Source organism: Mesocricetus auratus, unplaced genomic scaffold (genome assembly GCF_017639785.1).
Source record: "Mesocricetus auratus isolate SY011 unplaced genomic scaffold, BCM_Maur_2.0 Super-Scaffold_100013, whole genome shotgun sequence".
Lineage (NCBI taxonomy): Eukaryota > Metazoa > Chordata > Mammalia > Rodentia > Cricetidae > Mesocricetus > Mesocricetus auratus.
The window spans coordinates 52,009,091-52,021,627 of NW_024429196.1; the positions used below are offsets into that span (position 1 = coordinate 52,009,091).

The following is a 12,537-nucleotide window of genomic DNA, read 5'->3' on the forward strand; positions in this document are numbered from 1 at the left end:
TATCTTAGGCTTGGCAGAACTAGCATGTGACTGGTGTTATTAGAGTGTATGTGGAGGGAGTGGGGGTGGGGGTTGGTAGATGGTGGGACAGGAGCTTGATCTGTAGCCCCATCTGGCCTAGAACTCATAACCTTTTGCCTCAGCCCCCTGGGTGTTGGTATTACAGTCTGGTGCCACCGGTGTAGTTCCCCCAACAACAGTGGCATACACTTTTCCACAACAGGCCACAGTCTGTATCAGGTCTTTCTGTACCTGACCTTTAGTTTTTATCATAATACACTGCCATAGATAACATTCATTTTCATGGAGATATCTCCCCTCCTTATTTGTTTGCTTGTTGGTTATGGTTTTGAGTGCAGGTGCCCTTGAGGCCAGAGGAGTTACATGTTCTGGAGCTGGAGTTACAGGCAGTTATGAACCATTGACTTGGGTGCTGAGAAATAAACTCAGGTCCTCTGGAAGAGCTGCAAATACTCTAAATCACTGAACCACCTCTCCAGCCCTCCAGAGGACAATTCCTAGACATCCAAGGAGCCTAAAACATTTGCTTGAGAATACTAAGCCAGTGACCTACTTCTGTTCTGTTCATTTCCATCAAAGAGTTCCTTTCCCTTTCTTTAGACAAGATATAGATATAGTCTGCCTGCAAACTTCTGGGCTCAAGACTGACTCTACCTCAGCCTTCCCAATAGGGCTGCATGTATAACACCATGCTTCCCTTTTCATTTTTTAATAAATTCTTTCAGCCCCCATCTTAAATGCTTCAATACCCTACTTAAGCGTTCATCCCACTTAAGATGGGTATTTCTTCAGCTTGGTTATCTTCCAGAGCTGATGCTTGGTGAGTCTGCCTAGTCTTGTTAGCCTCAAGCATATTGCTGTGTTTGTATGTGTATATGTATCTGTGTTTGTATATGTACATGTGTGCTTATGTGTGTACATGTATGTGTGTGCATGTGCCTATGCTGTGAGTCTGCTTGGGAGTAGCGTAGGCTTTCCACCCTTGCTCCTTGGCAGGGGGCATGGGTCTAAAAACTGCGGCCTAGCAGTTTAATGTTGGCTGTAGCTTTCTAGGAATGACATTTCTAAACACCAGCAGTAAAACCTATGCCTCTGGGAGGAAGTCATTGCCTGTGTTTGGCAGGCTATCAATTTGAAACCTGAGTCCACATTCATAAAATCTACCTAAAGCCACTGACTACCTCTCTGGTTGGATATTCTCAGCCAATTCTTGACTGGCAGCTTCCAGATGCTTCACAGCGGGTCCGCAAAGCTCTTTTCGCTTTGGCTTTCTAAACATCAGCCCAGAGTCCTGTGTTCCTAAAAGCCTCTTTATCAGCTAACATTTCAAGGTTCCTGGAAAGGATGCTAATAGAGTCTGAGGATATTGCTCAGGCTGGTCACCAACTTCAGGCTCAAATGATCCTTAGGCCTCAGCCTTCCAAGTAGCTGGGATTAGAGGTATGTGGCACCATGCCAGACTTACAACGTGGGTGTTTCTTTATTTTCACATTTTACTCTCATATTAAGTGGGAAAAGGAGCTATCAGCAATGAAATGCACAATTATGCAGTTCTTCAGAAAAACAACAGTGTTTCCATTGTCTTCATCGCAAGTCTGAATTGTCACAGTCCATTGCTTCCAGAACTGGGTTTTCCTAGGCCAATGGCAGCAAGCAGGTGTTGGAAGAGTCAAGGCTCCCTGCAGGGTACTAGAAGACCCCTCCCCGTAATGATGGGTAAGTGATGATGGGGCCACTGAAACATTTTATATGGAGCTGGAACGCCGTCATCCTGAGGCTGGAGGGACATGGGAGTGGGAAGTCCACAGAGGCTGAGATGGAGTTACATGAAGGTCGGAGGTTACACCGTTGTGGAATAATCTTTTTGTAAACTGTGAAGATGTGTCATTCAGATTGGTTTAACAAAAAGTTAAGCAGCCAATAGCCAAGCAGGATTTTCAGGGCAGAGAGAACACCGGGAGGAAGAAATCGGAGTCGCCAGCCAGATGCAGAGGAAATAGGACATGCAGGAGGAGAGGTCACAGTCACGAGCCATGTGGCAGGATGTAGATTAATAACAATGGGCTAATTTAAGTTAGAACTAGTTAGTGACTGCCTAAGCTATCACCGAGCTTTCATAATGAATATAAAGTCTCTGTGTAGTTATCTGGGAGTTGGCTGCTGGGACAAAGACTGACTATAGTACACCGAAGTTGGAATAACACAGCTGTCACACGATCACTGGAGGTGGAGGGCTTATGGGAGATAGGAGGTCAGCAGTGTCATCTCACAGAGTTGTCTTTTATGTCTGTGTCCCAGCATTCTGTGCAGGGTCTCTCTATAGGACAAAACAAGGGTTTATTCCATAGTCTCTCATCGGACTGCACAGATAGTAGCTTACAGATCCTGTAAGCTCATGGGGGCCATGGCAACAGCTCCAGTGCATCAGTATCACCACCTTGTAAAGATGCTGAGAAACAGCTTTAGACTGGATCTTCTCTCCTCTGAGGTTGACTTCATGTTCAACTACTTCTCACTCCCACGGAAAGGCCCCAGTTGCCCAGATATAAGCAAAGGGCTGTAGGGGCTGGCAAGACATCCTAATGGTGAAGAGCACATCCTGCTCTTCCAGAGGACTTGTCTTCAGTTGTCAGTACCCATGATGAACTTCTCACTATTGCCTGCAACTCCAGCTCTGCCTCGCTCTTCCAGTCTCCACAGGCACACAGGCGTACACACACACACACACACACTGAGGGCTCCCAATTTGAGCAGCTGCTTTGACATCTGGCTAGATGCAGCAGAGTCTAGGGTGCTGGAAGGGTCTCCCTGATGTCTTTAAATATGTATCAAAGCTGAGAAAGACTTCCTAAGTATTAGTGAGACAGAGATGTGGCAAGTGAGGAGCTGCCACCATGTGCACAGAAAACAGTAAACCAAGTTGACAGGAGCGAAACAGCTCCTGGTCAAAGTGAAACCAGAGGCTAGCAGTCTCCAGTGTCCGCCTGTGTGAAGCAGGGCCTGGGGATCAGGGTGCTGGAAACTGAGCCTTGACCAGAGAAGGTAAAAATGAGGAGCTGGGGGATGGCTGGGGATCTAAGAGCATTAACCCTCTTGCAGAGGACCTGAGTTCAGTTCCCAGCTCCATGGCCTCTTCAGGCCTCTCATCCAGTCACAGGGACACACCAATGTGTCAAGTAAGATAAGTAGTGTGTGTGTGTGTGTGTGTGTGTGTGTGTGTGTTTGTTCATGTGAAGCCTGTTATCCCTCACTAGGGAGGGAGGGAGAGAGGGGGGAGGGAGGAAGGGAGATAGAAGAGAGAGGGCTAAGAAAAGGAAAAAAAGGAATCTAGAATGGAGTTTTATGGTTGGTGCACCTGTAATTCCAGTATTTGGGAGTTCAGGGCTAGCTCGGGCTACAGGAGATCCCATCTATAAATAGCAAATAAATCTGTAAAAGTGAGCAGAACATGGGTGTTGGCTAGCCCGAAGATCTCTTCTGGCTTCCGGAACAGCAGCAGGAGCCGGGCCTGAAAAGAAAGAGCAGTACACCTCCGCTGCCTGGGAGGAGAGTGAGAGCCTGGGTGGACCCTACGCCACTCCCCCCCCCGCCCCGGCCCTCCAGGCGGACGGGCTTGGGGAGCGAGCTGGGTGTCTCCGGGCCGCCCGGGGCCGGGCTCCCGGGGATCCGCGCTCGGCTCCGCCCGGCTCCTCCTTCGGGGCGTCCCCGGCCGCCGGCCAATGGGCGGCGGGCAGTACGGAGCGGGAAGCCGAGCGCGGGGGGCCCAACCCTCCCAGGCGTGGGGCCCGCAGCGCCAGCTCCGCGCCCTGGAATAGTCGCTGGGCTCCCGCGCAGTCCTCGCGAGCCCTCGAGGTGGCCAGTGTGCAGCGTCCCGGCTATAGCATACCCGAAGATGCAGGATGGCTGCGCGACCGCCAGTCAGCCTCTCCTACCGCACCACGGGTTCCACCTGCCTGCATCCGCTCAGCCAGCTCCTCGGCATCCCGCTAGACCAGGTAACAGCGTCCCACCCGTGACCTCGACCCTCGGTCTGGGGAGAGGGATGAGCCCGGGTCTCCGCCCAAAGCCCACAGCCCACAGGGGCAGGGGTTTCTTTTTGAGTTGGTTTGCTTTTTATGTATGAAAGGTATCGTTTACCTAAACCGACAAGTTGGACTGAACTTAAGTTTTGGTTTGTGATCGAATTCTTCATTCGATTCGCGAATCCAGCGTTTTCCCACCAGTGTACTTAGGTCTTTGTGATTTTGAATTTAGGCGATCCTACTTTAAGAGTAAGCCTGATCGAACTGGGCGTGGTGGGTCACGCCTCTAATCCCAATTCTCCAGAGCCTGGGGCAGGAAAATTGCTGCGGATTCCAGTTTACTGTCTAAGTTACTGAGTGAGACGCCTCAACTCCAAAACAAAGCCAAACAACAACAAAAAGTGTAAAGCCCGACTAGCCAGGTGTGAAGGTATATAGTATAGCATGTGGTGGCGATTGTTTGTTTGTTGAGACAGCATCTGGTCATGTAGCCCAGACTTCCTTGACATTCACTCCGTAGTTCAGGCTGGCATCAATCTTTCTATTTTGCCTAGGTTGAGCTAGAACTTGTGACAATCCGCCTCTTGTGTTGAGATGTTTCTCAGCCCAAGAGGGCCTTTGTTTCTCAGTCAATCGTCATTCATCCCATTGTGAGAAGCTGTTGAGTAGGGCCAGTTCTTGCTGGGAGAGGGGCTGTGGGGAATTCTTTTGAACTGTTCAGGAATTGCTTGCTACATTACCGTTAAAATTGACATCAGTAACCTGGTAAGAAGTGCAGCTCAGTGGTAGAGCTTGTAGTATCTAGGAGGGTCCGGGTGCTTGCCCCAGTACTGGGAGGCCGGGGGTGGGGTGGAGTGGGGTGTGTGGGGGGTGTTCTTCCTGAGGTGTAGGTTTGTGTACTTTCGTTTGGCGCCTCAGGCTATATCTCTGTGTAAGATGCCTATTGATGTAAATGGACGCAGGCAGGGTAGGTTGGAGTAAGACTCCTGCTTCCCCTGCTATTTTGTTTCTGCTAAGTTTTCCCAGTTTATTTTCCCTTCTTTAGCTGGGTTTTGTGGACATGCTTCTGTTTCCAGTACTTGGGAGACTGAGGCAGGGAGATTGCTTCTGTTAAATAGCACCTCAGCCATTTGTCCCAGAGTATGACGCTTAACAGCTTCAAGTTGGAGGCCAGCTTAGGCCATGTAGAGAGCACTAGGTAAGCTTGGGCTACATAGCAAAACTCTGGCTCAGAAATGCAAAACAAAACAAAAATTTCCGGTCTTCCTAGAGCTGTTTTCTTTCTTTTCATGCTAGAGCTACCTGTCCCTATTGCCCCTCCGTTTGTCTTCCTTTGGCAATGATGAAGTTGGACCTGGCCTTTGCACTACGTATGGAGGCACCCTCATCCTCTTAGGCTTTGGCCTCTGCCTTCTCATCAGTTGCAAAACTCTGAGAATCAGGAACTTGGTAGAAGTATCAGATGTTAAGTTAATTACTCATCACTTTGTAGTCAAGATCAGGAGTCCAAGGGACCCAGGCAGGCAAGCCCAAGAACAACTTCTTTCACTTGGAAACGAAATTTATTTGTTGCTGAATTTCCATAGGATGAGTTCCTTTTCAATTGACCTCTCTGATTCCTACTGGAATCTGTTGTAGTTGCATTTTCCATTTTATAATCCATTTACAATAATAGAAAATAATTTTTATTTTACAACAATCTATCTTACAGAGGGGGCTTCCCCCCCTTTGTACAGTAAGAAATGGATTGGTGAAGTGCTAAGGCAAATTGAGGGGAGGTCCTAGTGTGTTACTAAGTTTTTAGCTGCATCCACCTTCATCCCAAAAGCTCTGGAGTTTTTGTAAAAGTTACCATAGTTTTTAGAAGAGATTTTTTTTTATTAAAGTGTGTCTGTGTGTGCGCACACGCATGCATGTATGCATCCGCACATGCATTCACACACTTGCAAGCCCCTGGTGGATATATGTACATGAGAGCAGGTGCCCACTGAGGTCAGAAGAGGGCCTTGGATCCCTAGGAGCTGGAGTTATAAGCAACTGTGAACTGCTGGATGTGGGTGCTGGGAACTGAGCTGGGTCCTCTGAAAGAACAGTCTTTGCTTTTAACCTCAGAGCCATCTACCTAGCCCCCAAAGTAATCCTGCTTTGATTTATGAAAAGGAAGAGAAGAGCATTCCAGATGTGAAGGATTTTAGTTCATACCACAAATGAACTCAGATCATCATGGGATGAATGGAAAGTCATAAGGAACACTTGGCATCTCTGAGATCTTGGGTCAGCATGACCAGCAGGGTCAGTCTGAGCAACTTGGTGGAAGAAGTGCTAATCATATGATATCTCAAATGTTTTCAGCCTGGGGAAAAAATCCCAAAGGGTAACTAGTATAATTTGGGACCACACTGTGGCAGTGGGTTTGTCGCTGAAGCCTTTTTCCAGTGTCTTAAGGTTTCATATTCCTATTCATACTTTCTCATAAATCACATCTGCGGTTGCCTTCAATCTCTGGCTTTCCGTGCATCAAGAAGTTTTCTGTTGGGGTTGGAGAGACGGCCGAGCAGTTGAGAGTGCTTGATCATCTTCCAGACAACCTGAATTTGGTTTCCTTCACCCATATCAGGCAGCTCACCACCATCTGTAATTCCAGCCCCAGAGGATTCATAATTCATGCATGAGTTTGCACACACACACACACACCAAAAGAAAAATAAGTCTTTAAAAAAGTTTATTATCCACAAAACCCTGTAGTATATTCTGTGTCCCAGCTTATGAGAGGAAGTTTTTGTTGCTGCTCATGTCTATTTACCTGTTCTTGGGGGCAGTCTGAAATAGGAATGCTTGTGTCCAGTTACATCTATGATGGGAGCTTATAGCTTTTTTAATACTTTTTTTTTTTAAATTGGGACTTGCCTGACAAGCTTCTGAAGCTGTTAAATGTAAACTCGTATTTAATGACAGACAGATAAAACACTGAAATCCAAATGAAATATAGGAAATGGGGATGACTCAGAGCTTCCACAACTTGGGTATGTTTGCTGAAAACTGTATTATGAGGTCCAGGGAGATAGCTCAGTGGGTAAAAGGCACTCGAGGCTAGCCTGATGGCTTGAGTTCAGGCCTAGAGACTCAGGTGATGAGAGGAGAAAACCGACTTCCACAAGATGTCCTCTGACCTCAGGATGTGCACACATACTTGTGCACAATAGAAATGAATTACACACACCACACACACACACACACACACACACACACACACACACACACACACAAACCCTAAAAGACTAAACCTGTCTTTCTAAATGAGCCTTTGTCTGTGCGAACTTGGGATTTTCTAGACACTAACCTTCACTTAGGATAAATTAGGCAAGAAATTCCCTTTTCCACTTACAGGGAATAAGGAGTGGAGGGTGAGGGCTCATGCTGTCTGCAGAGAGTTTTGACTTTGGAGTGTGACATGATGGACTTTAAATTGAGCTGCAGTCTCCATGAGGGCAAGGAAGGCTGACTTAGCCACCTGAATGGAACTTGGAGTTCTGACATTATTCATTCTTGTGGCGTGTGGTTGTAGCTTGGTGACAATGCTCATAGAAAAAATTGCTTTGCAAATCTTGAGGGATATCAGAATGGTGGTGGTGAATTCTGGGGGCCCAGGACATCAGTGCCTAATGGTGTCCCCAAGCTCTTTGTGTTTCTATCAAGGGTCAGTTCAACCTTAGGCCATGATGTTCTCCCTCCCTCCCTCCCTCCCTCCCTCCCTCCCTCCCTCCCTCCCTCCCTCCCTCCCTCCCTCCCTCCCTCCCCTCCTCCCTTCTTCCCTTTCTCTCAATTTATCATCTGCAGAAAAAGAGACAGACTAGACTTAGAATCCAGGAAATGATTCTGAGGTTAAAGTAGCCAGGGTTTAAGAGTTTAACATAGGCCTGTGATCCCATTTAAAAGAGAACTCATGGAGCCGGAGAGATGGCTCAGTGGTTCAGAGCTCTCGCTGCTCTAGCAGAGCACCTGGGTTTGGTTCCGGCACCCATGCAGTGGCTCACAACCATCTGTAACTCTAGTTCTGACCTCTTCTGACCTCTGAGAGCACCAGGCATGCATGTGCTATACATACATACAGACAAACAAAACATTCATATGAATAAAAATACATCTTAATTGAAAAAAAGTGCTCTCAAGAAGGCCAGCCTTGGAGACCTGGCACTAGGCTAATGGTGACACAGCAGAAAGTCATTACGCTGAGATCTGTGACCTGAGGTTTCGGTCACCTGGTTGAAGTTCTTGGCTATGCTTGGAAAACCCAGGTTCTGGTCTTATCTAAATCTTGCCCTGTGCTGAAAGCTCTGCTCACATTCCATAGCCATTGTTAAATACATTAAATATTTATTTAATCCTGTTAGTACCAGGTACTTGGGTGTGTGGTGAAATAAAGCCAGGGTCCCCACTGTGGAAGAGTTTAATGGAGCATCTGAGGAGAGGAAGAGTTTAATGGAGCATCTAAGGAGAGGCCCACACAAGTAAACAGGTGGTGTGTACTACCAAGTTTGTCGTTGGTACCTCAGGAGAGCAGTAAAAGAAGTGCAGGACATACTTGACTCCTGTAGAATTTACTGAATTCAAACAAGACACTGGGTGAAAGTCACCTTGTATTGTGACTTTGCTGGCTTTTCAGACTTGATTTCAAACTCAAGTATTTTTTTATTCATGGTTTCAGATTTTGTCTCACTTCCTGGGGGATTTTAGATGCCCAATAAATGTCTGTTGTTCATAACAGTAGATGCCAATGTTGTTAGTTATTAAAGTTCTATGCAAAGAACAGTATTATGATTTTGTGATTTTTGGCCCCAGGTATTGAGCCCAGGGCCTTGAAAACACTAAGGCACAGTCTCTACCCAGGAGGTGATCCCAGCCCAGGAACCTTGTTTGTTTGTTTTGAGACGGGGTTTCTCTGTGTTGTCCTAGCTGTTCTGGAACTTGCTTTGTAGACCAGGCTGGCCTTGAGCTCACAGAGATTTGCCTGCCTTGGCTTGGGACATTGTTTTTAAAGGGGGCAAGAGGTTGCCCTTTTGGAAGAAGGGACCTTATTCTAACACCACCATTGTCTGTGCAACCTGCAGACTGTGACCTGGGTTTGCTATAGCTCCCCTCAGCTCAGGTTGGACGTGAACACCCATCAGGGCACAGAGTATCAGCCAAGAGAGCCCCCCTCCAGGTTCCCTCTTCTCCATCCCTCTTCTTTCCCTCCTTCTTGCTTCTTCTTTGGCTTAAGTCATTTTTGCAGTCAAATCTCCTCCTAGTTAATATTCCTGTCATTGCTGGATGTCCTAAATGGCTGGGTTACAAGAGGAGATAATCTATTATACCATAGACCACAAGAATCAAGTCTCTGTTGGGCTCTGAGGGTCTCCAGAGTCCTGGGAAGCAGTGACTCCAGCATGATTAAAATGATGCTGACCCTAAAAGCTCGTTTTGGGCAAGGCAGGGATGTATTTTCTGGGCGCCACCTGGACTAGCGGAGTCTTTTCTCAGAACTTGTTAGTAATGGCCCATCTACGCCAGGTGTGATGGCGGACATATGTAATTTTAGCAGTTAGAGGCTAAGACAGGAGGATTTCTGAGACTTCCAAGTCTATCTGGTCTATAGAGTGAATCCAAGGGAAGGCATTGAAGGGTTAAGGTTTAAAACTATTGTCCTATTACAGCCATACAGGAGGTCATTGCTGAAGGAGGCAAGGTTGCAGGGTGCAGCAGGGGCTTTGAGGGTAGATGAAGGTTTAGAACAGTGGTTCTCAGCCTTCCAAATGCTGCGACCCTTTAATGTAGTTCCTCATGTTGTGGTGACCCCCAGCCATAAAATTATTTCCTTGATACTTCATAACTATAATTTTGCTGTTATGAATCATGATGTAAATATCTGATATGCAGAATGTCTGATATGCAACCCCTGTGAAAAGGTTGTTCCACTCCAAAAGGGGTCTCAACCCAGAGGTTGAGAACCACTGGTTTAGAGAGCTCATTAAAGGGGGTGTATTAGTTGCTTTTCTTATCTCTGTGACTAAGCAACTTGTGGAGGAAAGGCATGCTTTGACCCACAATGTGAAGGTATAGTCTGTCATGGTGGGAATAGTATGGTGTTGGGAGAGGCTCTGTGAAGCATTGGGCCCATCTACCATAGTGGGGGAAAGCAAATGGTGGGAGACAATTAAAAGTATTAGGTGCAGTCCATCAAGGCAGGGAAGGCGGTGTTGGGAGAGGCTCTGTGGGAGCATTGGGCCCAGTCTTTCATGGTCGTGGAGACAGATGGCGGGAGAAGCCAGTGGACGCAGGAACTTGTGGTGGTTCCTTCTTTACATCCGCAGGGCTTGGAAAATTAGAGGGAGAACAAGGAGTGATGCCAGACTGTCAGTTTCAGGACCTGCCACTCTGCATTCCATTTTCCCTAGTGAAATCTCACCTCCCTAGGATTTCATACCAGCGCCACCTGCTGGGGAGCAAGCATTCAATCATAGGAGCCCGTGGGGGACACATTACACATCCAAATCATAATAGATCAGAGAAAGAGGTCAAATTAGTGGCTACTGCACAAAATCAACTCACTGGAAATTAACTTTTTAGTTGTTTACCGTGTGTGTGTATGTGTGTGTGTGTGTGTGTGTGTGTGTGTGTGTGTGTGTGTGCATGCATGTGTGTGCGCACACACAGTGGTATATACATGTCTCTGTGTGGAGGCCAGAACACAGCTTCTAGTGTTATTCTCAAGGTTGTCATCCACCTCCTTTGAGACAGGGCCTTTCACTGGCCTAGAGCACACCAATTAGGCTAGGCCGGCTGACCAGCCAGTCTAGGGATCATCTTTGCATCATCAAGACTGCACTTATAAATGTGCCACCACACCAAGAACGTTTACATGGGTGCTGGGAATCAAATTCAGGTCCTAATTATTGTAAGGGATGGGCTTTACTGACTGAGCCATTTCCTCTGGCCGTCCAGCTTTCAGAGCATGAGTCACACGTCTGTATCTCTTTCAACAGCTCCTTCCAGGAACAAAACGAGACAGGTGAAGTTTCCAGAAGGCTATTGCAAAGTTAAGCAGGGATGTTGAAAGACACTGGCAGTAGGCAAATATGATGACAGTGAAAAGGGAGCTGTAAAGGACTTGAAGATCAGGTGCAGAGCAAGCTTGAGCTGGGGGCTGAAATTCTTGAGTGGAAGATTTGCAGGCTACCGTGCAAGGCAGGGTGTAGATGTGGGGGTCAGGGTGAAACCTGGTCACCTTTGCAAGCCTCAGGTGCTTGGGAGCTGATGGATTGCCCTCATGGTTGACGCTGCTCATGTGTATTTGGGGCTTTGAGATGGAGAAGATTTTGAGGTATGTAAGATCTGAGGACTGTGGAAGGTTTTGGGCAGCAGGAAGAAAGACCAAAGGAGGATAGGACCTGATGTGCCAGCCTTCCTGCGTGCATTATCTCATTCAATGCTGGCACTGGGAGGAGTCTGGAAGGAGAAGAGGTTTTGCAGAATGGTGGAAGAAAAATGATCCCAGGCAGCAATGGGGTTTTGGGAAAGCACTGACCCTTATCTCCTGACATTGACTTTGCAATTTTAGTGGTTAAGTTAAAAGGGAGGAAGGTGAGGTTAGCAGTAGCGGGGAGGAGGCCAGCGAAGAGATGAGTCACAGAGGAGGAAGTCGGGAGCAGCACATTGGTGAAGGCTAAGAAGTGGAGCGAGCTTGCATGCCAAGTCTGAAGTCCAGGGAGGTGCAGGTGTCTCCCCAAAGCACCAGAATTCAATGAGTCCAAAGACCTCCCTCTGAGGTTTCAGTCTTTCCTAGAGCAGTACATGACTGTGGTGGAAAATTCCTTTGTGCTTCTGAAGAGATGGCAATGGGAGGTAGAATGTGACTTTTGGAGCAGCTAGAGAACATCATGATGGTGTGTTAGGCCACATAGGTATAAACTTTACATTCTATACCATTGGACAGGACAAGACTGGTGGGATGGGGGTACCGCTCACCCAGCGTCTGCTTTTAGATAAGGTACATATGCAGCAGGAAGATGAACAGTCTTCACCCTAGGTTCTTTAGGGTGCCCCTTATGTAGAATATTGGTTTATGTCACAGTGTAGTGGCCTGAAGTTTGTCTGTGTGACCATGTATTCCCTGGGTTGTGGACAAGAGGTGGTCTTTATATCTCAGCTTCAACTTACCTGTCTGGCTTAAGGACATTATCAGCTCTACCTATTAAAGGCTTATGCTATTGACATCTAGCCAATTGTTACGGATATAGGATCTTAATGAACTGATATACAAACTAAGTATTCAAAAGGCGGAGGCTGGGGGAGATAGCTCATTTGGTAAAGCATCAGGTACTTGCAATCTCAGTGTTAGGGAGGTGGAGAGAGGCAGATCTCCAGGGCAAGCCTAGCTCAGGTGACAAGTCTCAGGTCCTATGGAGAGATCCAGACTCAATAAGCTAGACTGCTAAGAACAATGCCCAAGTTGACT

General features: G+C 47.2%; 1 protein-coding gene across 2 annotated transcripts in view; it reads left to right on the plus strand.

Moving 5' to 3' along the window:
• The first annotated feature begins 3,770 nt into the window (after positions 1-3,770).
• Positions 3,771-12,537, plus strand: part of Mboat1 (membrane bound O-acyltransferase domain containing 1) — a 103,829-nt gene continuing 95,062 nt past the window's right edge. Inside the window, exon 1 of one of the 2 annotated variants that reach the window (XM_021225034.2) lies at positions 3,771-4,016. In XM_021225034.2, coding sequence (XP_021080693.1) covers positions 3,921-4,016 — 96 coding nt within the window. In that variant the 5' untranslated portion in view covers positions 3,771-3,920. The remainder of the gene's footprint in view (positions 4,017-12,537) is intronic. The other variant, XM_021225035.2, reaches the window with a different exon arrangement.